This window comes from Aotus nancymaae, unplaced genomic scaffold (assembly GCF_030222135.1).
Source record: "Aotus nancymaae isolate 86718 unplaced genomic scaffold, 86718_ANA_hifiasm-v0.15.2.pri h1tg000039l, whole genome shotgun sequence".
NCBI classification, from domain to species: domain Eukaryota; kingdom Metazoa; phylum Chordata; class Mammalia; order Primates; family Aotidae; genus Aotus; species Aotus nancymaae.
The window spans coordinates 10,766,245-10,793,086 of record NW_026988453.1 but is presented as its reverse complement, the minus strand read 5'-3'; the positions used below and the strand labels follow the sequence as shown (position 1 = coordinate 10,793,086).

The 26,842-nt window shown below is 40.9% G+C and overlaps 1 protein-coding gene across 1 annotated transcript in view; it reads right to left on the bottom strand.

The window, feature by feature from the left end:
- LOC135268209 (complement receptor type 1-like) overlaps nucleotides 1–26,842 on the bottom strand; it is a 148,059-nt gene that overhangs the window by 105,997 nt on the left and 15,220 nt on the right. Inside the window, exons 6-16 of the mRNA XM_064360205.1 lie at nucleotides 26,034–26,119; nucleotides 23,845–24,063; nucleotides 22,679–22,778; nucleotides 16,359–16,444; nucleotides 13,813–14,211; nucleotides 11,546–11,722; nucleotides 11,364–11,466; nucleotides 9,985–10,070; nucleotides 7,136–7,363; nucleotides 3,867–4,046; nucleotides 2,646–2,745 (exon numbers count right to left, since the gene is read on the bottom strand). Coding sequence (XP_064216275.1) covers nucleotides 2,646–2,745; nucleotides 3,867–4,046; nucleotides 7,136–7,363; nucleotides 9,985–10,070; nucleotides 11,364–11,466; nucleotides 11,546–11,722; nucleotides 13,813–14,211; nucleotides 16,359–16,444; nucleotides 22,679–22,778; nucleotides 23,845–24,063; nucleotides 26,034–26,119 — 1,764 coding nt within the window. The remainder of the gene's footprint in view (nucleotides 1–2,645; nucleotides 2,746–3,866; nucleotides 4,047–7,135; nucleotides 7,364–9,984; nucleotides 10,071–11,363; nucleotides 11,467–11,545; nucleotides 11,723–13,812; nucleotides 14,212–16,358; nucleotides 16,445–22,678; nucleotides 22,779–23,844; nucleotides 24,064–26,033; nucleotides 26,120–26,842) is intronic.

Genomic DNA, 26,842 nt, shown 5'->3' with positions numbered 1-26,842 from the left:
GTCTTTGTTACCATCAGTTTCAAAGAACTTATTTATTTCTGCCTTCATTTCGTTATTTACCCAGCAGTCATTCAGGAGCTAGTTGTTCACTTTCCCTGTAGTTGTGAGGTTTTGAGTGAGTTTCTTAATCCTGAGATCTAATTTGATTGCACTGTGGTCTGAGAGACTGTTTGTTATGATTTCTATTTTTTGCATTTGCTGAAGAGTGTTTTACTTCCAATTATGTGGTTAATTTTAGAATAAGTGCAATGTGGTGCTGAGAATAATGTATATTCTATTGATTTGGGGTGGAGAGTTCTGTAGACGTCTCTTAGGTCACTTGGCCCAGAGCTGAGTTCAAGTCCTGAATATCCTTGTTAATTTTCTGTCCCATTGACCTGTCTAATATTGGCAGTGGGGTGTTAAAGTCCCTCACTATTATTGTGTGGGAATCTAAGTCTCTTTGTAAGTCTCTACGAACTTGCTTTATGAATCTGGGTGCTCCTGTATTGGGTGTATATTTATTTAAGACAGTTAGCTCTTTTTGTTGCATTGATCCCTTTACCATTGCATAATGGCCTTCTTTGTGTTTTTTGATCTTTGTTGGTTTAAAATCTGTTTTATCAGAGATTAGGATTGCAACCCCTTTTTTATTTTTGCTTTCCATTTGCTTGGTAAATATTCCTCCATCTCTTTATTTTGAGCCTATGTGTGTCTTTTTATATGAGATGGGTCTCCTGAATACAGCACACCCATGGATCATGACTCCAATTTGCCAGTCTGTGTCTTTTAATTGGGCCATTTAGCTCATTTACATTTAAGGTTAATATTGTTATGTGTGAATTTGATTCTGTCATTATGATGCTAGCTGGTTATTTTGTCCATTAGTTGATGCAGTTTCTTCATAATGTCAATGGTCTTTACAACTTGGTATGTTTTTGCAGTGGCTGGTACCGGTTGTTCCTTTCCATGTTAGTGCTTCCTTCAGGAGCTCTTGTAAGGTAGTCCTGGTGGTGACAAAATCTCTCAGCATTTGCTTGTCTGTAAAGGATTTTATTTCTTCTTTGCTTATGAAGCTTAGTTTGGCTGCATATGAAATTCTGGGTGGAAAATTCTTTGCTTTAAGGATGTTGAATATTGGCCCCACTCTCTTCTGGCTTGTAGAGTTTCTGCAGAAAGATCCACTGTTAGTCTGATGGGCTTCCCTTTGTGGCTAACCCGACCTTTCTCTCTGGCTGCCCTTAACATTTTTTTCCTTCATTTCCATCAGGTGAATCTGACAATTATGTGTCTTGTAGTTGCTCTTCTCAAGGAGTGTCTTTGTGGTGTTCTCTGTATTTCCTGAATTTGAATGTTGGCCTGCCTTGCTAGATTAGGGAAGTTCTCCTGGATAATATCCTAAAGAGTGTTTTCAAACTAAGTTTCATTCTCCTCGTCACTTTCAGGTACATCAATCAAATGTAGGTTTGGTTTTTTCTCATAGTCCCTTATTTCTTGGAGGCTTTGTTCATTCCTTTTCATTCTTTTTTCTCTAATCTTGTCTTCATGCTTTATTTCATTAAGTTGATCTTCAATCTCTCACATCCTTTATTCCACTTGATTGATTCAGCTATTGATACTTGTGTATCCTTCATGAAGTTCTCGTGCTGTGTTTTTCAGCTCCATCAAGTCATTTATGTTTTTCTCTAAACTGGTTATTCTAGTTAGCAATTCCTCTTTTTTACAAGGTTCTTAGCTTCCTTGCATTGGGTTGGAACATGCTTCTTTAGCTCAGAGGAGTTTGTTATTACCCACCTTCTGAAGCCTACTTCTGTCAGTTCATCAAACTCATTCTCCGTCCAGGTTTGTTTCCTTGCTGGCAAGGAGTTGTGATCCTTTGGAGGAGAAGAGCTGTTCAGGTTTTTGGAATTTTCAGCTGTTTTGTGCTAGTTTTTCCTCATCTTTGTGCATTTATCTACCTGTGGTCTTTGATGTTGGTGACCTTTGGATGGGGTTTTCACATGGACATCCTTTTTGTTGATGTTGATATTGTTCCTTTCTGTTTGTTATTTTTCCTTCTAACAGTCAGGCCCCTCTGCTGCAGGTCTACTGGAGTTTGCTGGAAGTCCACTGCAGAGTCTTTAAAAGCCCCTTCTCAGTTGAGGCAGTGGCTTCTTGTCTGGCTACTTGTCCCAAGGAGAAGTCAAGAGCAAGAACCCCATAAATGTCCCCTCTCTGTGTGTACTTTTGATGCATACACTTCCCCCAGAGCTGTTGTTACAATTAAGATTTACCCTCCCAAACCCTGATTCAGGGTCCTCCAACTCAATTGTAGTACCTACTGATCTCAGTTAAGGAGGTTTGCATGGTTCATCTACCTGTTTTCCTTGTACTTATTTGTAAGCTGCTCCTTTTCATCCAATGAATGCCTGACCAGGTTTCACATGTACCACCTCTGACAGGAACATGATGCCTTCCCCTGGTTTACAATACAATACAGATTATTCCTTTTTTTTTTTCATATTCCTTTGATCACATGCCTATGTCCAAGGTATAATCTCCATCTAGAAGTCCTATTGCTTGCTTTTAAAGTAAAGGTAGCATTTAGTTTGTCTATCTGAGACTGGGTCAGAAGTTGGCTCTGCTGTTCTGGAACTAATATTCAAGAGATGGTATTTTCAACTCACCCTTCATTACAAGAATAATTAATTGTTGATCCAAATTGGATGTCTGTGTTTACATGAACCATTCCATTGAAGGGTTTTGGAGGAGTTCCACATGATTTTCCTAGGAGGAAGAAGCAGAATTTGGGATTAAGTGTAGAGTTCAACTTACCTTTGTTTGTAAGGTTTAAACTGGAGTGTGGCATACTGAACAGCATATACAGTTCTGATTGTTTCAACAGAATTGACTATGTTGAGGAAACTTGGCAAACAACCTCAGAACCACACAATCTTTAAACCACTTTAAAAAAGACTACCTTGCATTTCCTAATAAAGATTATTTATGGGCCGGGTGAAGTGGTTCATGCCTGTAATCTTAACACTTTGGGAGGCCAAGGCAGGTGGATCACCTGAGGTTGGGAGTTCAAGACCAGCCTGGCCAACATGGCAAAACCCCATCTCTACTAAACAATGCAAAGATTAGCTGGGTGTAGAGATGGGCACCTGTAATCCCAGCTACCCAGGAGGCTGAGGCAGGGAGACTTGCTTGAACCCAGGAGGCGGAGGTTGCAGTAAGCCAAGATTGCACCACTGCACTCCAGCCTGGGCCATAGAGTGAGGCTCCATCTCAAAGCAAAACAAAACAAAACAAAACAAAACAACACCAACAGAAACAATACAACACAAAACAAGTCATTTATGGCTAAAGTGTTGTACTCTTATTCCGCCAGCCAAAATCAAAGGCCTCAAAATTTAGGATATCCTCCCTATTTTTAGTTAGCCAAGCACAGTTCACTGCAACCCACGTAAATTTCTTTTGTACTCCTGTTTCATTCATTTCATAGTTTCAGCCATCAAGGATCATCTACAGTGAATGTAAATTTTCTTTCTAATTCCTTTGTGAGAGTCATTCTCATGAAACGAGCATCTAGTCAAGGTTCAGAAACTTCAAGCAATATGAAGAGGTGATGTACAAATTCACCCTTTAAAAGTACCTTGGGCAAATGTAGACATCCTGCCTCCAAAATTCGAGCAAACTGAACCAAATCCCGGCTGTTCTGTTTTTATTGTTGTTGTTTGTAGAGATGGGATTTGGCCATGCTGCCCAGGCTGGTGGCAAACTCCTGAGCTCAAGCTGTCTGCCAGCCTTGGCCTCCCAAAGTGCTGGGATTATAGGTGTGAGCCACCAAGCCCAGTTCCACCAATGCCCAGACATGAAGTAGCTCCCAGGGAGGGGTTACTCACGTCTACAGTTGTCTTCAGCGCTTGACCAGACCAAGTTTTCTAAGCAGGAGATAGAGAACATACTCCCAAAATACCCAGGACGGCATTCATAATTCAAAGATGTCCCAATTGGAAACTCAGACTCATTAATTGGGGTTGTAGGACTGGCAAACGGATACTGCTCTGGGGTTTTACAGTGACCTGGAGAACAAAACCACAGGAATATCAAAGTTTGCAGAGAGCCTTCCACCCTACCTTCTCTTTCTCTCCAATTAAGCTAATAGATGGGACCTCAGAAACAAAGAAACTTACAAGAATAGCAAAAGATTTTCTTCCCCTTGACGATACCTTGGGATGGAGCTTTCAATGGCATCTACTCAGCAGGAAATTTTTACTATTTGGAAGACTACTCAGCTTTCTGATCTTTTTGTTCTTATTTCACCAAAGCAAGAACTTCAACTTATAGTTTCAAGTCAGACCTCCTATAGGAGTGCCTATATCCACAGTTAACCACTTAAATCCTCAGGTATTTGTGCTAATTCACTCATGAGTTGTGATACATATTTTATCATCTCTCTCCATCTACTACATTCTCAGGGTGCCTCTCTGGCCCTTCAAAGCAAATACCCCTTGTAGTGAGTTGAATGATGTTCTCCTAAAAGATATCTCTACCTAAAACCTCAGAATAGGAACTTATTTGGAATAATGATTTTTCAGATAGAATTAAGGTTAGGATCTTGAGATTAGATCATCTTTTATTTAGAGTGGGCCCTAAATCCAATGACTGATGTCCTATCAGGGAAAAAGTAGAGGGATTTGAAAAATAGAGACACAGGGGAAAAGGCTATCATGGAAGCAGGGACTGGAATGAAGCATCCATAAACCAAGGAATGCCAAAGAATTCCAAAAACCAGCAGGAGATGGAAGAAGCAAGGAATTGGTTATTTTCTAGAGCCTTAGAAGATGGGAAAATACCCCTGCCAACACCTCGATTTCAGACTTCTAGACTACAAAACTGTGAAATAATAAGTTTCTTTTGTTTTAAGTCACCTAGTTTGTGGTAATTTGTTACAGCAGCCCTAGGAAACTAATACACTGTTCTTCTTCTGATGCTAAACCAGGCATTTAAAGATAGAACAAAATAGGCTGGGCACAGTGGCTCATGCCTTGTAGTCTCAGCACTCCTGGGACGGATTGCTTGAGCTCAGGAGTTCAAGACCAGCCTGGGTAACATGAGGAAACCCAGTCTACATAAAATACAAGAATTAGCTGGGTGTGGTGGCATGCACCTGTGGTCCTAGCTACTTGGGAGGCTGGGATGGGAGGCTTACTTGAGCCAGGGAGGTCGAGGCTGCAGTAAGCTATGATTGCACCACTGTACTCCAGCCTGGGCAAACGAGCAAGACCCTGCCTCAAAAACAGACACAGCACACACACACATACACACACAAACACACACACACACACAAAAGAACCAGAACAAAACAGACTAAGTTAGCCTCCCATAAGAAACTATGTCTTCTTTTTGAGAGAGTATATTGTGTGCTGCATATTTTTACTTTTATTGTTTAACAGTATTTGCAATTTTCAAATTTTATTTTTTATAGAGACAGGGTCTTGCTGTGTTGGCCAGGTTGGTCTTGAACTCTTGGCCTCAATCCTTTCACCTCGGCCTTCCAAAGTGCTGGGATTACAGACGTGAGCCACCGTGCCCAGCCATATGCTGCATGTTTTCAAACAGAGTCTGAACTAAACTACCTCCTTTTTGGAGAAGACTTCCTCCATCTGTTCATTCATTAAGCCTGCACTGGGGCATAAGCATTTGCATTAAAAAATCAAACACCGCATGTTCTCACTCATAGGTGGGTGCTGAACAATGAGAACACATGGACACAGGGAGGGGAGCATCACACACTGGGGTCTGTTGGGGGGGCAAGGGAAGGACAGCAGGGGGTTGGGGCGGTCAGGAAGGGATAACATGGGGATAAATGTCAGATGTAGGTCACAGAGAGATGGAGGTAGTAAACCACATTGCCATGTATGTACCCATGCAACAATCCTGCATGATCTGCACATGTACCCCAGAGCCTAAAGTACAATAAAAAAATTTTTTTTTAATTGTTTTACTAGATTCTGGTCAGGAGCCGTGGCTTACGCCTGTAATCCCAGCACTTTGTGGGGCTGAGGCGGGCGGATCATGAGGTCAAGAGATCGAGACCATCCTGGCCAACACGGTGAAACCCTGTCTCTACTAAAAATGCAAAAATGAGCTGGGCGTGGTGGCACATACCTGTAGTCCCAGCTACTCGGGAGGCTGAGGCAAGAGAATCACTTGAACCCAGGAGGTGGACTTTGCAGTGAGCTGAGATCACGCCACTGCACTCCACCGTGGTGACAGAGTGAGACTCCATCTCAAAAAAAAAAAAAAATTTACTGGATTCTGAAGGGTACCACTCAGTTGGAGGGTAAAGATCAAAGGTTAAGTGCCTTTCATCAGGTCTGAATGCCTTTTCACCTTGGATTGCTCTTCTCTCTCAGGGTTTCCCTGTGGATAATGGAATATTCCAAGGCTGGTGCCACATCGCCAATCCACTCCAGCTTCTGTTCTGGAAAAGGCTGAATGTTTGCCCTAAAGGAACAGGCAACTTCTCCTGTCCTTAGGAAGAAACAGCCTCTTCCTTTTCATACTCTTTTCTTTGGGCTACTCATTTCCTTGCCTCTTACCCCCGAGTGAAACAGTTCAAGTACCAAGATGAAGTTGGCCTGGAGGCAAGCTGACAAGTGGACAAACTTTTAGTCAAGACAAAGAGTCTTTCTGGTTAGCCCATGCAGCAAAACACTAGTTAAAACCTTAGCTAAATAATATCCACATTTCCAATTTTGAACTCTGCATGCCCATGTGCATCTCATGAACTTACGGAGCGTGTCTGTCAGTTATACCGATACTGGCTAGTGTTCATAGGCAGTTGTTTTCATGTCCTCTCCAGTGAATACATTTTTCTTCCTGATTTTCATAACTGTGTCTTGCTGCCTTCCCTCCGCCGCTCCCTTCAGACCCCTTACCCCACCCTTCTCCACTCCACCAGCAAGAATAGTTCTGCTCATCTTAATTCAAACACACCTTGGCGCTGCTGAAACCCATCTGTTTTAGCTACAGTATGTCATTTTGACATTTCCACTTATGACAAAGTTAATCTCACAAACAGATACCATACTCTTATTATAGAGACATGAAGGATTGGGTCCAGATATTCTGAACCCATTTAGGATATGTGGAAGCAGATACTGACCAGCAGGAGCAGAAAGTTCACAGCGAGGGGCGGGGCTACTCCAAACCCCATTCCCTTGAGGGTCACTTGTGCAGCGGATGGTGCTGTTCCCAATGAGGTCGAAGGTCATCCCTCTGTCTGGGTGGGGGTCGCATGTGTAAGATACTTCTTTTCCATAAGGAATATCTCCAAGGGGAGTTTCTGTGTGTCTCCCATTAAGGACAACTGGAGGATTTGGACAAAATATTTCTAGAAAGAAAGCAAGAGCTCTCAATTCCATTTAAAAATTTAAATTTGAGTCCAAGGTGATTCCACAGTTGTCATACGGTGACTGTGTCGCTAATTAAGTGTACTTTTTTCTTAAGGAAAGTAGAAACTGCATAATAAATGTATTAGGCCTCTGCTAAGATGGAGCTAAATGAAATGACAACTAAATCAATGTTTATTACAAAAGTCTTCCCCAAATTAAGCATCCTAAATTTTTCAGATAGTTAAGATTTCTGAAAAATAAATAGTATATTCCTTTAAATAAAAATCTTCATAGCCACATTAAAGGGAAATGATCCATTAATTCAGTAAGCATTTTTTGAGTACCTCCTGTATGTCAAGTACCGTTTTAAGCCCAAGATAAATATGATCTTTGACATCAAGAATCTGCATACTGGAGACATCGTTCTAAAATATATTATGCATTTACTATTTGTATATCAGTGATTTAATTTTTCTTTATGATGCCAGGCAATGATTTTCAAAATAAATATGAAAGATTACAGTAATGCTGTCATAATGAAATAAAATATACTGTGTACTCTTGTGTTTCAAAAGGCTCAAGAATGTTAGGCTTTTTTGAGATACTCATTGGTTTTTAAAGGATTTTTTGTTGTTGTTAAAGAAACACATTATTCTTTGGAATGCCTGTATTTGGAGACACTCCTTCCCCTTTCTAATTTGCTTTGAATTTGGGAAGAGGATATTACAGCTTAAAAAAATTATAAACTAATCAAAGGCTAAAATAGCTTAACCAATGTTTACACTCTAGTCAGTGATTTCAGGTATATGTTGGCTTCATGAGGGTATTTTCTCTTTTTTTTCTTTCATACTTCTTAACTATTTCAGGGAAATAGTTGACTTCCTGTTTGTCAAATAGCTGACTTCCACCTATGCAAGATGAAACTATCATGTTTCGTCATATAAATCAGTACAAGACATTGAAATAATTTAAAGCAAAGTATTCATTTGAGCAAAATTCTATTGTAAACATGTATGTTTAATAGCTATGCTTAGAAGGGGAAGCAATAGCGCTGATTGATTTAGTGAAGAAGTAAATGAACAGATTGGACATAGTAGTGTTTCTGTTTTTTACACACTATTTTCTGCCCTCTTAAAAATAAAAAGCAACCCCCTTGCTGCCATTTCCTTCTCCAGCTATAGTCCTACTTCTACTCTCTTTACATGAAAACTCCTCTGAAATATTGTCTATGATCTGTTACAATTCCTCCCGTTCATTCTCCCAAGAATTCATCCCAATCAGTGTTTGCCAGCACTCTACTGAAACTGCCACTTTTTACCTCCAAGTTGCTAAACCCAAAGATCAATTTTCTGTGCCCACCGAATTTGACATTTCTATAGCATTTGACACAGTTGGTTAGTCTAATCTCCTTAATAGAATTTCCCCACTTGGCTTCCAGGGCACCTCACCTTCCTGTGTTTTCTCTTACTGCAGTGGCTGCTTCATCATAATCTCTTTCATCATTCTTCCTTCTCACCTTTTCAACTCTTAATGCTGGACATCCAGGCTCAGTCCACGCATCTGTTCTTGAGCAGCACTCACTCCCTAGGTGAGGATCTCTTTCAGTCTTGATTTTAAGCATAGCAGATACAATGATGGCTTTTACCTACCTATGGGCAGCCTGGGACTCTCCAAGATACCCATCTGGATATTAAGAGGAATACAAAACTTATGTCCTAAGCTTAACTCTTGATTTCCCCCATTCCCAAACTTCATGCAGTCCCCTGCATTACAGCTAAGGGAAATTCTACGCTGGCAGTCGTTCTGGCCAAAAGCCTGGAAACTGTCTATGATTCTTCTCTTTCTCTCACATAAGCAAACCATCAGCAAATCCTGTCATCTGCACCTTGAAAATATATCCAGAATTTGATCACTTCTCATCGTCACCTTTCCCAACAGCTATCCTGGGCCAACTTCTCTGATTAAATTGCTGCAACAGCCTCCCAGTTTGAACCCTCAGCTATACCTAGAGGTGCACTTCACTTTGGGGTCCTCAGCTACTTTCTCAACTGGAGCACTGAATCAATTGAGAGCATTTTCTTAATAACACTTAGTATTATTTGAACATTTCTATTCATGTTTTTGTTTTATTTTGTCTTTATTCTTGCACAAAAATATAAACATGGACTTATCTGTCTTGTTTATAGGCATATTCCCAGTTCCCAGAAGATTGCTTGGCACTAATAGGTGTTCAAATAATTTTGTGTTGAAAGAATGAGTAGTGACTAAACGGATAACTGAGGGAAGAACTGAAAAGTTGAAGTGTGACTATTACTTCTGACAGGAAAGAAGAGAAAAATTTAGCATAGCACCTTGCTGTACATTTATTTCTATGAAGCATTTCTCTCTATTTATAGCACAGACTCTCCTCATAAATATTTATAGGATGTTACCCAAAACCACATGATGCTCAGGTTTATTTTCCCCCAAAACATTGCTTGTATCTATTCCAACAAAAACAATTTCTATTAAAAATGGACATAAATAGCAGGACAAACAATAGATCATCTCATGGGGCAAACCACATTCAGAAAAAGACAAAGAGAAAGATCCAGACTGAAGAAGTGTTTCATCTACTCACGTTCACACACAGGAACACTGTTACTCCAAAGGCTTCTCATTCCAACCAAGACACAATGACTGACGGAACTGCCCTTCAAGCGAAACCTAAAGAACAAAGCAGTAGTGCCTGGATGAATGCACCATTTCTCTCTTCTCTTCATTGACAGATCTCAGCCTCCTCCCTGGGAATTCCTAACTTAATTAACGTTTCACTGCTCGGCTAAAGCACAGGTAAAAAGACTCAGTTCACTTGGTTTCTCACTGACAGGCTCAGAAGACAGATCATGTTGGAGAAAGTGTAGCTTTCAGTGAGGACAAAGCAATAACAGCTGGCAAAGCTGTCAATCGTATGTAATCGGACTTTAAAATATTTTTACTTACTCTTTCATTCTTACTACTAATTCCACTATTTATTTGTTTAAAAGTTTTGTGAAATAATCTTTCCGTCTTATTTATCTTATATACAACTTTCTCTTTTTTTTTTTTTTTTGAGACGGAGTTTCGCTCTTGATACCCAGGCTGGAGTGCAATGGCGCGATCTCGGCTCACCGCAACCTCCGCCTCCTGGGTTCAGGCAATTCTCCTGCCTCAGCCTCCTGAGTAGCTGGGATTACAGGCACGCGCCACCATGCCCAGCTAATTTTTTGTATTAGTAGAGACGGGGTTTCACCATGTTGACCAGGATGGTCTCGATCTCTTGACCTCGTGATCCACCCGCCTCGGCCTCCCAAAGTGCTGGGATTACAGGCTTGAGCCACCGCGCCCGGCCACAACTTTCTCTTATATAACAAACTTTTCTTAACAACCCCTTAGAATATTTATCTCTTCGTGTATGCAAATTATTATTTGTTCATACATCTAATGTCACACACACACACACACACACACACACACACACACATATATATATATACTTTTTTTTTCAAGATCTGTTGTATTTCTGTTGTTGTTTCTGCTTTGTCCCTCACTGGAAGCTGCATGTTTTCCAAAATGATTTGATTTCTTAGCCTCTATCAGTGAGAAATCAAATGAGTGGAGCTTTTTCCTTTTTAAACCTCTGTTCATGGATCCATCTGATTCATACCGCACTTCCCAATCATTGTTTCAGATATTATTCTCCTCCAGTACTTCTTTGCACTAGGTCAGTCTCCTTTTCTGGACTGCTGGCTGTATTTCTGTTTGTACTTGACACTGAGTTGTATGTGCCATTTTTTCTTTATCTCTTTATCTCCCGATGGTACTGCCACTTAGCCCCTACTTTTTTAAAACCACACTTCCAGAAGTTAATCTCCCTGTATTCTTCTTTTCCTAGGTCAGCCCTCTTTTTGGATTTATCCTTGAGCTCAAGAGTCACTCTTCAGAGCTGAGTCGCTGATTTTAATTCTGGGTCACACTCACCCTTCATCACAAATAAAGGACACTTTTGCCCCAAGCTGGAGATTAAGTGGAAGCAGCACATGGCCATGAGGGAGTTGACCCAAGAAGTCATCACAGGATTTCACTAGAATAAAAAAAAACAGGAGTAAGACCTCCATGTGAGGGGTACAGAGAGCAATCTAGAAGCCAGAGAGTCGAGGCACCTGCACATCTGGGGACTTCCGGGCTCCAGTCTCCCTGGGGTGTGCAGTGCAGAGAAGCAGCCCCTCTGAGGTCATAGCCGGGCTCACAGCTGTAGAACACTTCCTGCCCAGGTGAAAAGTTGACCTGATTGCTTTGGGTATGCTCACCATGCAGGATTTCTGGAGGTGGCTGACACACTGTGGAAAGGACAGTTCCAGAGTACTTGTTAGTTATGGGGGAATTTCCTTTGCTATAGCTTATGCTTGCTGAAGCCCTCATAACTAGTCAGAGGTAGAGAAATAGAACCCAGTTCTCCCTAGCACAAGACCTCAAATTCACTTGTAAATCTACAGGGCATGAGGTTTTTTCTCCTAGCTCTTGCTATCCGGTGTGGAGTTGTTAGTATTGGTGGAGTCTCCATCTACATGCTTCCTAGGAAGGCAATCCCAGTTTTCACCCGTTATTCAGGTAATGAGACTGTCACCTGAGCCCAAGCCTGTTTTACAGATTTCCCCCCCATTTCTCTGATTGCACACCTATGACTAAAGTACAGTCATAATGTTTCAGGACAGGCAAGCCCCCAAATTGGGGCTTATTCTGGAAGGGTTCTTGCCTCACCCAGGAAAGAATTCAAAGATGAGCCAGTGGTACTAGATAGCAATCTTTTGGTGAAAGACACTGCCCCTTGCAGAACACGGCTAACTCACAGGCAGTGTGTCCAGAGTCAGCAACATACAGGCTCCTAGCAGGCAACTGTATTTATACTCCTGTAAACCTGCTTCAATTACATGTAAATTGAGGAGTGATCAATGCAAATTAAGGGGTGACTTATTTAGAACTTTCCAGGAAAGGGGTGGTAACTTCCAGGTCATGGCCATGGCCGTTTGTAAACTATCATAGTGCTGATGGGATTGTGAGGGCAGCTAGGGATTGCTTTCATCGCCATCTGCTGGTTCCTGCTAGGGATTGCTTTTGTCGTCATCTGCTGGTTCCTGCTGATTTTTCACTTCATCCTGTCTAAGCCAGATCCTGTTTTGGTCAGCAGGATTGTGAACACAACACAAGCCCTGCCCATCTCCTACCTCAATACATCCAACTTTGTATGTCTTTATCTGTTCGTCTTCCCAGCTCAGTGGTTGCACAAGGCTAACACGGGTTAGTAGAAGAATTGTAAGCTGCTTCTCTGTCCCTATGTATCAGCCATTACACCTCCCACTCCACTGCTAAACCAGCTATTGTGACACCAGTAGACAAGATGAACTATCAAAACCAAAAGCCCTTAAATAAGCCAGCCCTTTGTCACGAGAGGACATATTATTTGGAGAGTGTTTGACTCAACGTCTGCCTTTACTTACAGTCCTGTTCGTCCATGCTTAGGGCATCAGAACCCATTTTAACATCAACCTAATCTATATCTCATTCAAGATGAATTTAAAAATCGTCACTTAACTGGCTTTGAGCAAGTTACTTTCACTCTTAGATTCCCGGGGATAAAATGTAGGAGGCGGATGGCTTGAGCCCAGGAGTTTGAGGCTGCAGTGAGCCATGACTGTATCACTGTATCATTGATTAGCCTGGGCAACAGAGACGGACCCCAACCCTAATAAATAGGTTTTTAATAAAATAAAATAACAAAATAAAATGTAGGAGGCAGACCATTATAGGCAAACTCTAAAGTCTTCATCTCTATTCTGATGCCATGATTTCTGGTCTTTGTAAACCAGTCTCTTTCTTTCACCAATGGATGCTGATAGAAGTATGGCAAGAGCTAGAGCATTCAGACTCTGGGGTCTAAGACCCTTGCCTTTCAAAATCTTGGGTGTCTCAGCTAGAGCATGTGACTTGGCCAATTTACCCAACCTCTGAAAGGCCAAGCTGACTTCACTCTTAAATGGATATTACAACAGCACAATTTCAAAGTGTTATTGTAAATAATAAATGAGAAAATATATATAAAGTGCTTAGTGCACAGCTGACCATAAAGAAAGTTCATATGATTTTTCAATATAATTGAGAGATAGTGCAGCTGGTACTGTGCCCTGATAACTGATTAATAGGTGAGTCCAAAATCTTTATTCTTGGCTAATTAAGGTCTTGCTTTTCACAGTGAGGACATATATGCATAGGTGCATGCACACCCCAATTCTTAATTTCATGCTTCTTTTTCCCAAACTTGCTCTTCCACACTACTCACCACACATCCCTCCCTCTGAACAAATACTAATATCCTGATCCAACAGCAACTCATGTCATTTGCAGGGCCCTTCTAGGCCTCAGTCAGACTCACCCCTGGAGCAGCTTGGTAACTCTGGCTTCCATTTGTTCAGGGCCTGACATTGCACACGGGGGGATCCTTTCATGACGAAGCCAGGCTGACACCTAAACTCCACAACTTCGTTTAAGGAAAATAAGCTTCTGTTGTCAGATACCATTATTCCATTTTCAACATTTGGAGGCGTGCATTTGTTAGGTATAATGCACTGAGGGGCCGGGCCGCTCCAGATGCCCACTTGATCCTCATTGCTGGTGCAGTGTATGGAGGGCTCACCCACGAGCTCAAACGCATTTCTCCCTCCGCTTCCAGGATTGCAGCGGTAGGTCACCACTGATCCATAGTGAAAATACTCCCTGTTGGTGCTAGTGAAGTCTCCATTGACGATGGAGGGGGGCAGCCCACAAGGAATTTCTGGGAAAAGAGACAGCAAGTTAACCAAAACAAAACCCTGGGACAGAGTCTTGAGTGCTGTGGTATGATCACGGCTCACTGCAACCTTCGCTTCCCAGGTCAAGCCATCCTCCCACCTCAGTCTCCTGAGTAGCTGGATTATAGGCATGCACCACCATGTCTGATTAATTTTTGCATTTTTATTAGAGATAGGGTTTGGCCATGTTGGCCAGGCTAGTCTTGAACTCCTGGCCTCAAGCAATCTGCCTCCCTCGGCCTTTCAGAATTCCGGGATTACAGGTGAAAGCCACCACCCCTGGCCTGGTTTCTTGAAATTATAGTTTAGTGCAAATTTTGCTAACAGTTTTTTTAAAATCCAAAATTAGCAGAAGTAAATATTCACAATATTATTCTCATCTAATATTTACTAATGTACAGACATATTCTTACATTTTTATAATATTATGAGTTATGCTGTTCTCAGTTAACATTACTTCACTAAATGTGTCCACATATTATTATAGTCCACTTTTTTTTTTTTTTTTTTTTTGAGAACAGAGTCTTACTCCGTCACCCAGGTTGTAGTGCAGTGGCATGATCTTGGCTCACTGCAACCCCTGCCTTCCAGGTTCAAGAGATTCTCCTGCCTCAGCCTCCTGAGTAGCTGGAATTACAGGCATGCTCCACCACATTGGGCTAACTTTTGTATTTTTAGTGGACACGGGTTTCACCATGTTGGCCAGGCTAGTCTCGAACTCCTGACCTCAAGTGATCTGCCTGCCTCGGCCTCCCAATGTGTTGGGATTACAGGTGTGAGCCACTGTGCCTGGCCAATAGTCCATGTTTATATTTCCCCTGCTAAATGAGAATTTAACTATGTTATCTCACCATTATTAATTTAGTTCTCTCTATATATAGAAGGCATTTGGTTATTAATATAATAAAGCATATAGCATAGCATTTTCTTTTTTGAGACAGGGTCTTGCCCTGCTGCCCAGGCTGGAGTGCAGTGGCATGACCATGTCTCATTGCAGCCTTGATCTCTCTGGTTCAAGAAATCCTTCCACCTCTCAACCCCCCGAGTAGTTTTGACTATAGGTGTGTGCCACCATGCCCGTTTGATCTTTGTATTTTTGTAGAGACAGGGTTTCACCCTGTTGTATAGGTTGGCCTTGAATTCCTGAGCTTGATTGATCTGCCCACCTAGGCCTCCCAAAGTGCTGGGATTACAGTATGAGCCACCATACCTTGCATAGTATAGCATCTTTATTAAATAACAAAAACAAAAAGCTCTGGCAGAACTAATAAAGACAAGGCAAAAATATACAATATTACACAAAGCACAAGTATACAATATTACATGTAATAAACACAATACTTGCAGATTCAGAGGTAATAAAAAGAACTGAATACTGATCTACAGCTGTACCACCCTGAATTCCTCCAATCTTGTCTGATCTTGGAAAAACTGAATACTGTGTCCTATTCTACATTAGAACAGTGCCCAGCCAGATCAACCTTCCACAAAGTTTGTGTCCACTCGTCCTCCCATCAGTTGTGTTCGAAATTGCTTATTTCCTCAAACCATCACCAAACCCAGGATTATATCCATTTTATATTCCTTGTTAGCTTGCAATTGCTCATTCCTCTTTGCTCCCCAAAATCTAGGAAGCTCATCTTCCAAACAATTGACAGGGAAGATGGCATGCCCCTGTCTAGACAAATAATAAAAAGGAAGAAAGGGCTGCATTGCTTGAATATCTGATGTGATACTAAGAGCCTGCAGAGAGGATACAGGGTTTCTTTCACCAAGTGTGTATTTGTTGACTTCACTAAATAAAATGCTCTTCAAACTGGGAAGAGGGAATTGGGGGCTGTTTAAATGAAGGCCATTTAAAACAGAAGAGGAAATTCGGGGCTGTTTAAATGAGCTCAAGACTAGTTTAAAATAAATTACCCCTTAAGATAAGGGGGAAAAAAAGCATTTCTAGATGAAGGTAGAAGGGAATGCTGTGAGCCGTTTTAAGGATATGACTGGGATATGACTGCATTCTTCAAATATCAAAAGGATACCATTTCAAGAGGGATGAGATTCATTCTTCGTAATTCTAGGAAGGCCATGCTAGGATTAAATGATGGATTGAATGGGGAAAGAGATTTCAACTCACCTTGACAAATTGGTGGCTTTGTGCTCCAATGGGCAGTATTGCCTGAGATGATACATTCAGCAGATGACCGACCAACGAGGCGGTACCTAAAGGCAAAAAATGGAAAATAATCGTGCTGTGCATACCTCGTCAGCGTCCTCACAGCGTGCATATGTGGCAAACCAGAAGGATTACAATGCAGGAGACCTCTATGGCCCAGCCTAAACTTCAAGTGTGTTCCCAGCTTTTTTTCACTTCTCTTTCTTATTCTCTCACTATTGTAAGAGATATTTCTGCTCTAACTTCTCCTGGCCCACTTTGCTTCTTAATATCTTGGCTTCATTGTGGACTGTACCTGGCACCAAAATAACACAATTATTTTGTAGACCTGTTTGACAATTTTTTTCTTAAGTTCTGTCTTTTCTCACATCATTTCTGCCATTTTTTGCTTGCATTTTCCCTTGATGTGTGTGTGTGTATAATAATACTATGTCATTTTACTTGAGATGTGTTTTTTTATAAATACAAGATTTGTTGCTTTTCATCCTTTCTAGGAGACTTTGTCTTTCAACAAGAAGATTAAGCCAAATGTATTGAGATAAATGATACATTTGATTGGCTTTTGTCATCATTCGTTCACTACCTTTTTCATTGATTTCATGATGCCCAATGATGAGGATGAGGAGAAAGCAATGAATAAAATGACCTGACCCAAACCTGAGGGGGCTTCTTTTCGGTGGAAGAGCAAATGCATTCCCTGCTATTCCTTTTCCTTCCCTCTCACTTGCTATATGGAACAGATAGATTCAGCTGTTTTAGTTATTCTAATAATTTGGAAATTAAACTTAATATTTTTCCAATGAGGAATTTCATTTTATATGTGTGCATGTGCATTATACATATACTCACGACATATATTTAACCCTATTTTCTCACTTCTAGAGTCACACTCTGTAGAGCCGGTCCACTCATCTTTTCTGAAACGTAAGTCTAGCCCACCTTGCCTTGTTTTCTCACATTTTCTAGTTTTATTGATATGTTTTGTGATTTTAGGGATATTATTACTAAATTACGATTACATTGCCAAGTTTCTGTGTGTGCGGCTTTATTTTGTTGTTGTTTTTACCAATTCTCGATTTCATTGATATTTCTCTTGGAATTCATCATTCTCCTTTTTAAAAATTTGCTTATGAATTGCCTGGGAAACGTACTTAAATGTTACTATTTTTATGTCTTTGCTTATCCTTTAATGTGTATCTGGAGCCTCTAGGTGTGAATATTAGCTTGGCTCAATAGAACTGCTATCTTATACAATTTAGTGTTGTGTAGAATCAAGGCGGTGCCAATAAATTTATTTCTTTTGCAGGTATCATATTTTCACATTTTATTTCTGGAAACTGAGTTTTTTTGTCTATCCCTGAAACATAGAATTTTCCTTAGTGATGGCTAGGTGTGGGCTTATTTGCTTATCCTTTTGGAATTTTTGTTACATTATTTTGAATCCTAACATTGTCTTACATATGTCTTCTCTCTTTCTTTTTTTGAGATAGTGTCTCATTCTGTCATCCAGGCTGGAGTGCAGGGGTGCCATCATGGCTCACTGAAGCCTTAGCGTCCTGGGCTCAGGTGATCCTTCCACCTCACTCTCCTGCATAGCTGTGACTACAGGTGCATGCCACCATGCCCAGCTAATTTTTATACTTTTTTGTAGAAACAGGATTCTGCCTTGTTGCTTAGGATGGTCGCGAGCTCCTGGGCTCAAGTGGTCCTCTTGCCTCGACCTCTCAAAGTGTTGGGACTACAGGCGTGAGCCACTGTGCCTGCCAGTCTGTCTTTTTCATCTGTTCCCACTGCATTCAGGAAAATTTTGTTAACCCTTCTTACTCTTTGCTTTAATTTTAATTTTCTGCAATATTCATTGTCTTTGTTATATATATGTATGTATATATATGATACATGTATGAAATGAAATATATAAACACACTGAAAACATATATTCATTCATGTACAAACTTCCTGGCTAGTTTCACAGAAGTATTTGTACAACTGAATCTTTTAAAAAATAAGAAAAAGAGAGTGTTCTGAAAGTTTCCCTGGTTTCTTGGCAGTAAATCTCTTTTGTAGGAGGAAATTTCTCCTGATTTTTCAATTTGGTCTCTTTTACAAGTGTTTCCTGTTTCTTGTCATAAGCTCAGTGATTTTCTGCTTTATACCATAGAGAGGTTCGCACTTATTCAGCAATGCAAGATGAGGAGGGCACAGTCAGGAAATTTATCAATTGTATTTTTAAAATGCTCAAAAAAAAGAAAGAAAAAGAAAAGCAGTTAGATTTATTCTAAGTTTACCTTGTTAGATTCTAGGTGCTATGGTCTGTGAGGCTGAGTCTGGCAAATATGCTGCTGGCATCACAAGCTGCCCTGCAGTGTCTGTTGCACTGGCACAAACATAGCCCCTACTCACTACCTGGCTTAGCTGTTCCCATGAAGAGTGAAATTGAGGCGGAGCCTCCACTGTGTGCTGGGGAAAGGTGAGCACCAACAGCTGGACCGTGTGCCATGAGCACTTGACGGTTGACATTTTCAGAGGGGCTCTGTTATCGGTTGAATTGTGTCTCCCTCAAATATGCTGAAGTCTTGATCCCCCAGTCCCTGTGGATGTGATCTTACTTGGAAATACAATCTGCAGATGCAATCAAGTTAAGAGGAGGCCATTAAGGTAGGCCCTAATCCAATATGACTGATATCCTTATAAAAAGAGAGAACTCAGGACACACACATGCACAGAGAGGAGAACCGCATGTGAGGACACAGACCTAGAGGGAAGACGGCCACGTGAGGACAGAGACAGAAATTTGAGTTCTGTTGCAACACGCCAAGGAAGCCCTGGGGCTCCAGAAGCTGGAAGATGCAATGAAGGATCCTCCCCTACAGGATTCAGAGGGAGCATGTCCCTGCCAACACCTTGATTTTGGACTTCCAGCCTCCAGAACAGAACTCCAAAAACTTCTGTTGTATTAAGACGGCCATTTCGTGTTACAGACATGCCTCAAAGGTATTGCAGGTTCAGTTCCAGGCCACCACAGTAAAACAAATAGCACAACAAATCAGTCATATGAACTTTTTGATTTCTCAGTGAGTCTAAAAGTTGTGTTTATTCTATACTGTAGTCTATTAAGTGTGAAATAGCGTTATGTCTTTAAAAAGTCATACTTCTTTTTTTTTTTTTTGAGACAGAGTCTTGCTGTGTCACCAGGCACCAAGCTGGAGTGCAGTGGCGCAATCTCGGCTCACTGCAATCTCTGCCTCCTGGGTTCAAGCAATTCTCCTGCCTCAGCCTCCCAAGTAGCTGGGACTACAGGCATGCGCCACCACGCCCAGCTAATTTTTGTATTTTTTTAGTAGAGATGGGGCTTCACCATGTTGGCCAGGATGGTCTCGATCTCTTGACCTCGTGATCCACCCTCCTTGGCCTCCCAAAGTGCTGGGATTACAGGCGTGAGCCACTGCACCCAACCAAAAAAGTCATACTTTAAAAAATGGTTTATTGATTAAAAATGCTAAAGATTATCTGACCTTGAATAAGTCATCATCTTTTTGCTGGTGGAGGGTCTTGCCTCAAGGTTGATGGCTGCTGACTGATCAGGGTGGTGGTTGCTGAAGGCTGGGGTGGCTGTGGCAATTTCTTAAGCTAAGACAACAATAAAATTTACCACATTGACTCTTCCTTTCACAAAAGATTTTCCTATAGTGTGCAATGCTCTTTGATAACATTTTACCCTCTGAACTGCTTTCACAATTGGAGTCAATCCTCCCAGATACTGCTGCTGCCTTATCAACTGAGTTTATGTAATATTCTAAATCGTTTGTGGTCATTTTGACAATGCCTATGTCATCTTCACCAGGGAGAGGCTCCATCTCAAAAACACCACTTTCTCTGCTCATTCATAAGAAGCAGCTCCTCATCTGTTCGGTTTGATCATGAGATTGTAGCAATTCAGTCACATCTTCAGGCTCCTCTTCTAATTGTAGTTCTCTTGCTGTTTCCACCACGTCTGCAGTTATTTTCTCCACTGAAGCCTTGAACCTCACACAGTTATCCGTGAGGATTGGAATCAACCTCTACCAAACTCCTGTTAATGTTGATATTTTAACCTCTTCCCATGAATCGTGAATGTTCTTAATGGTATGTAGAATGATGAATTCTTCCCTGCAGTTTTCAACTTACTTTGTTCAGATCCATCAGAGGGATTACTGTCTGGGGGAACCATAGCCTTACAAAATGTATTTCTTAAATACTGAAACTTGAAAGTCAAAATTACTACTTCAGTCATGGACTGCAGAATAGCTGCTGCTGTCATCAGCCAGGAAAACTACATTCATCTCCTTGTCCATCTCCATCAGAGGTCTTGGCTGATGAGGTGCAATGTCAATGAGCAATAATATTTTGAAAGGAATCTGTTTTTCTGAGCACTAGAGCTCAACACTGGGCTTAAAATATTCAGTAAGCAACGCTGCAGACCTACCTCTGTCATCAGGCTTTGTTGTTCCATTTATAGAGTACAGACAAGGTACATTTAGCATAATTCGTAAGGGTTCTAGGATTTTTAGAATGGTCAGTGAGCATTGACTTCAACTCAAAGTCACCAGTGGCATTAGCTCCTAAAATGTCAGCCTATCCTTTGAAGCATTGAAGCCAGGCATTGGCTTCTCCTTTCTAGCTATGAAAGTCCAACAGATAGCTGTTTTGTCTACATGGAAAATCTGCTATTTAGTGTAACACCTTCATCAATGAGCTCAGTTAGATCTTCTGGACAATTTGCTACAGTTTCCACATCAGCACTTGTTGCTTTACCTTGCCCCTTTACGTTATGGAGATGGCTTCCTTCTTTAAACCCCAGGAGCCAACCTCTGGTAGCTTCTACCTTTTTTTTTTTTCCTGAGATGGGGGTCTCATTCTATGGTCCAGCCTGGCGTGCAGTGGCACAACCTGGGCTCACTGCAACCTCTGCCTCCTGGGTGTAAACTATTATCATATCTCAGATTCCCAAAGAGCTGGAACTACAGGCACCTGGCACCACTCTTGCTAATTTTTGCATTTTTAGTAGAAACAAGATTTCACCATATTGGTCAGGCTGGTATTGAACTCCTGAACTCAGGTGATCCACCTGCTTTAGCCTCCCAAAGTGCTGGGATTACAGGCATGAGACACTGTGCCTGGCTGCTTCCAGCTTTTTTTCTGCAGCTTCCTGACCTCTGTCAGTCTTTACAGAATTGAAGAGAGTTAGGGGCTTGTTCAGGATTAGGATTTGGCTTAAGGAAATGTGTCTGGTTTGATCTTGTATCCAGACCACTAAAACTTCTGTGTCACCAATAAGGCTGTTTCACCTTCTTATCATTCATGCCTTCTCTGGAATAGCATTTTAAATTTCCTTCAAGTACTCTTGCTTTGCCTTTACAACTCACTAGCTCTTTGGCACACGAGGTCTGACTTTTGGTCTATCTTGGCTTTCAACATATCTTCCTCACTAAGCTTCATCATCTCTAGCTTTTGATTTGAAATAAGAGATGTATGACTCCTCCCGTCATGTGAACACTTAAAGGCCATTGTGGGGCTAGTAATTGCCCTAATTTTAGTATTATTGTGTCTCAGGGATTAGGAAGTCCTGAAGAGAGGGAGAGAGAAGGGGAGTGTCTAGTTCATGGAGCAGTCAAAGCTTGCACATTTATTAAAGTTTCTGTCTTATATGGGTGCAGTTCGTAGTGACCCCAAACAATGACAATAGTCACATCAAAGATCCCTGATCACAGATCACTGTCACAGACATGATAATAATGAAAATGTTTGGGATATTGTGAGAATAATCAAAACGCTACACAGAGACATGAAGTGAACACATGCTGTTGGAAAAATGATGCCAACAGACATGCTTGTCACAGGGTTGGCACAAGCCTTCGATTGTAAGAAGCATAACATCTGCAAAGTGCAATAAGACGAGGAAGACCTGTACTTGGTGATGGCAGCCCTAGGAAGCAATCATGCTGTTACCAGTAAGATTTGTTCTCTCACACAGATGCTATATGGCCTTCTCTTTCTTCCAGCAATGTCTACTCTGGGCTGGGGTTGTTTGTGTGCTTTGAGTACTATACTCTTTCCTAATTAATTTTCCTTCCCATCCAGTGAATGCCATACTCTTTATATGTGCATTTCAATCAGGAATTAACATCTGTGTTCAAGCCTTTTAAGAGCAGGTGGCAATAGCCCGGTTTCCTTCCTGAGATGTGGCTAGAAGGTGTATGGCTGTGCCAGAACTCTTGAACCAAGAGATGTTGCTGCCAACTCACCCTGTAATACAAGAATAGTTGATTCTGGATCCAACCTGAATGTTTGTGATCACATGCACCACACCATTCATTGGAGCTGAAGGAGTTTTACATGATTTACCTATGGGAAAGAAATAGTATTTTGGAGCCAGGTAAAGTAATCTGAATTCTCTTCAGTACATAAGGTATCAACCTGCATGTACCTTCCTGAAGAAAATACGTAGTTTTGACGGTTCCACAGATTTTCCCATCTTGAGAAAACTCATCAGAGCGCCTCAGGATTAGCCAACTGCTAAGCCCCACTTTCAAAAAGACCTTCCCTCCAGATCTATCAAGATCGAGATTTAGATCTATGTAGAGACCTTGCAACCCTTATCAAAGTGTAAAAGTCATTCCTGGCATTATGTACCCCCAATATATTTCAACGTTTTCAGAGGATTTCTTCCCACCGAGTTATTCAAACAGAATTTGTCTTCCTACTCAATTTCCCCCCTGATCTACAGTCATTTATTATTTACTTTCCCTAGGGAATGAAGATTTTCTCTACAAATATTCCTTGAAACATTCTCATGAAGTGAGCATTTCAAGCAATAATCAAGGATAACCTACAAGAATAACTCTTACATCCACCTGTATGAACACTTTTGAAAAGAGGTTTCTCATATCCCAAATTTGAAAAAATTCAGTAAGAAGCTTTGGCAGACATGGGAAAGATCCTCTTTAATTTTTCACATTTTTAGGAAGCCAGAAAGAATGTCTTGCCCAGGTTCCACCTTTGCTGTTTGGTTTCCTTGTACTTCAAGCCATCAGAACTCCAATGAGAGGCTGAGAAGCATGGACGGGGAACTTAAGACAGTTCCTGGCAGAAGGAGCCACCGATTTTTCTAGGTCAGATTTCTAAGCCAGCCATTTCAATAAGGACATTCACAGACTTCTGTTTTTAATTCCTATGATTCTAATGAAGAACTTTCCCACCACTCACCACTTCCCTCCCTTTTCACCAGCCCTTTTAGCTGCAAAGGTCATCAGGATCTTATATGCTGACCTACCTTAGAATGATTTATCATTGGTTTGGCATTCCACTGTGGCAAATGCACAAATAAATACCACCCTGTAACTATGGAAATATGGAGGGCCTGGGTTAGATATTCTGAACCCATTTCGGACATGGAGAAATGAACACTAACCCAGACTTCTACAGCGAGGAGCAGGGCTGCTCCAAACCCCATTCCCTTGAGGGTCACTTGTGCATCGGACGGTGCTCTCCCCAACAAGGTCAAAGGTCTTCCTGCTGTCTGGGTGGGGGTCGCACGTGTAATTTACTGCTTTTCCAAAGGGAAAGACTTCCAGAGGTTTTCCTGTGTGTCTCCCGTTAGGGATAACCGGAGGACTTGGACAAAAGATTTCTGGAAAAAAGGCAAAAGCTCTAAGTTTCATTCAGGAGTTTCACCAGAGGCATTCTGCAATTATAAGGTGCTATGATTGTTTTTATTTAAAATATGCTAAGGAGATAACAGTAGACATTAGGACTTCGAAGAGTTGGATTAAATGAGATGTCAATGAAAGTGTATTGTAAAGTACAAAAGAGATTTGTCTATCCTGAATCTTCTAGATAGTAGCAGTTCCTGGACAATAGAAACTTTACAACTTTAATGAAGTATCAAAACATTTGAAGAATGTTTTGAAGGGTACTTTGAAGGGTAACTCATTCACTTAGTCAACATATATTAACTGAGCACTTATCCTGTGTCAGCCACTCATCAGGATCCTGGGGACACAGTGATGATGAAGGAGCCTACGTTCTTGTGAAATATTTCTCAAGAATGAGAATATATATATGTGTGCTAATGAATATATGTGTGCTAATCACCTTAAATAGGCAAAAAATTTCACTGATTACTTATTGATATTGATCATAAATCTCAGTGATAACAATAGCACTGTCACAGTGAACTGAAATGTAGTTAGGCCATTACAGAAAACTCCAAATGAATTCAGATTGCTTTGCTCTTTAAAATGTCTAAGTCTGTTGATGACTTATTTTCTCTTTACTTTCTGGGTCAGGTTTCCAGTTGTTACTCCTTTCTAGCATCTGCTGATTTGTTTAGAACAGTCTCTTTCTCATTTCTAATTGGCACTTTTCATTAGAATTGGAATTTGGAAGAAGCTACTTCAACTAGCAAGGGTTGTGAAAAATAAGAGAACGCTTGAGTAGTCCAGTCAATAACTGAGCTTTCATGCATGGCAGTAGAACAGGCATTTGTCATGTTGCTTCAAGGGGCATTGGATTTCTTAGACAGCCAAGAATCACTATATAAATTATGTTGTTATACAATTTTACTCTAAAAAGCACTGTAAGATGTCAAAGTAGATTTCTAACAACATAAACAGTTCAGTAAAATTTCATGGTTTTTTAAAGAAACACGTTTTTCAATCTTTAGAATCAAGAAATGAAGCAAAGTTCTGTCTTCTACTGGGGAAATTATAAATGGGTAGACTAGGAGAAATCAGCCATCTACACGTTTAGACTGCTAAATGTGATTACTGAACACATGAGTCTTATTTTTAAAAAACTGAATTATTAGTTATGAATCTCTCAGCATAAGTTATTTAGGTGCATGTTTTGAGAATTTAAGGAGTCTCAAACTGCTCACCCTGTCTAATGTTACTCCCCACTTTTCCCTCATTCCTCATTACTTTGATCTATTATCTCTGTAGCATTTAACTCATTTATTTTTTTTCTTCTCCCCACCTGAGTAAAAACTCATTTATTATTTTCCTTCTCCCCACCTGAGTAAAAACAACATGGGGACAGGAATTTCACTCATCTTGTTTATTGCTGTAAGGCCAGTGGCTAGATGAAAATGAGGCACAAAGTATGTGATCAATAAATAATTGATTAAATAAAGGCATGTTTAATATTTGTGTATTAGCAAATGGATACAAAAATTGAAGACTGACTGCACCTTGATGGGAGAACAAAATGAAAAAGAAGGAAAGAGAGGTAGGGAGGGAGGGGAAAGGGAGAGAAGAAGGGAAGAAAGAACTAAAGGAAAGAAAGAAGAGAAAAAATGAAGGAGAGAAAGAAAGCAAATTGTTAAAGCTTCACATTATCCAATCTCTCCTGATCTAGAAGCACACTACCATAGGAGTTATTGCGGTAGAACACAGAATACAAAACAGCAGAGACATATCAGATGGCTCCAAGACAGGTGATGTACACATTGATTCACAACAAAACATTATTAAAATAAGCAATTTTCAAATCAATAATTCAGACTAGAAAATTGAAGAACCACATTAGGGGAGGCCATGGGTCAAATACTGAAGAGATAAAGGGAAGAGATTGGCCTGAAATATTATTCCTGTTACTTACGTTCACACACTGGAACACTGCTATTCCAGAGGCTTTCCATTCCAGCCAAGACACAATAACTAGCAGAGCTGCCTTTTAATTGAAATCTAAAGAAGAAAATAGTAGTGAATAGTGAGCTGTTTCAGCCAAGAGACCAGTCACTTAGTTCACAATCTAAGGCTCTGCCCCAAATCTCAAGATTTTGAGGACCTGAGGCCAGCAGGTGGCAGAATTGTAGAGACTACATTATTCTGGAGAAATCACAGCATCCAGAAGGGAGCAATATAGAATGGCAAAATGCAGTAGCTTGGTCACATGAGAGTCCTGCTTAAATTGAAGAAGGTGGTCACAACATAGCCGCCATCCCCTTGACCCTGGACCCAGGCTTGGAGTTTCAGTAATTACTCCATGATAACCTGATAAATCGCTCATTATCATTATTAGAAACCCAGTCTTCTAATGCAATGCCTTCCTAACTCTGAAACAGCAAGTAAAACAGCTTCCAGTTTGGACTGGAAAAGTGGGAAATAGCTGGTGAGAGAATAGAAATTGTCCTTTCATCTCCACATCTGTGGTGGCGTGAAGAAGGCTTACAATGGCAGTTTGGGCTCCTGAAGAGTAAGCACGAATATTCTAGTGGTAAAAAGAAAGAAGAGATGACATGACTTTTGTATGCAGTCATCGAAAATTCTCAATGTCCTGATGCCCTCCTAAATCTTACTGGCCGCTGGCATTTGGAGGCTGCCAAGATCCTGTGGAACATTTTGGGATCAGGTGCTTTGTTGCCCATGCTGGTCAGCTACCATGTAGAGATGTGCACCTTGTGAAGA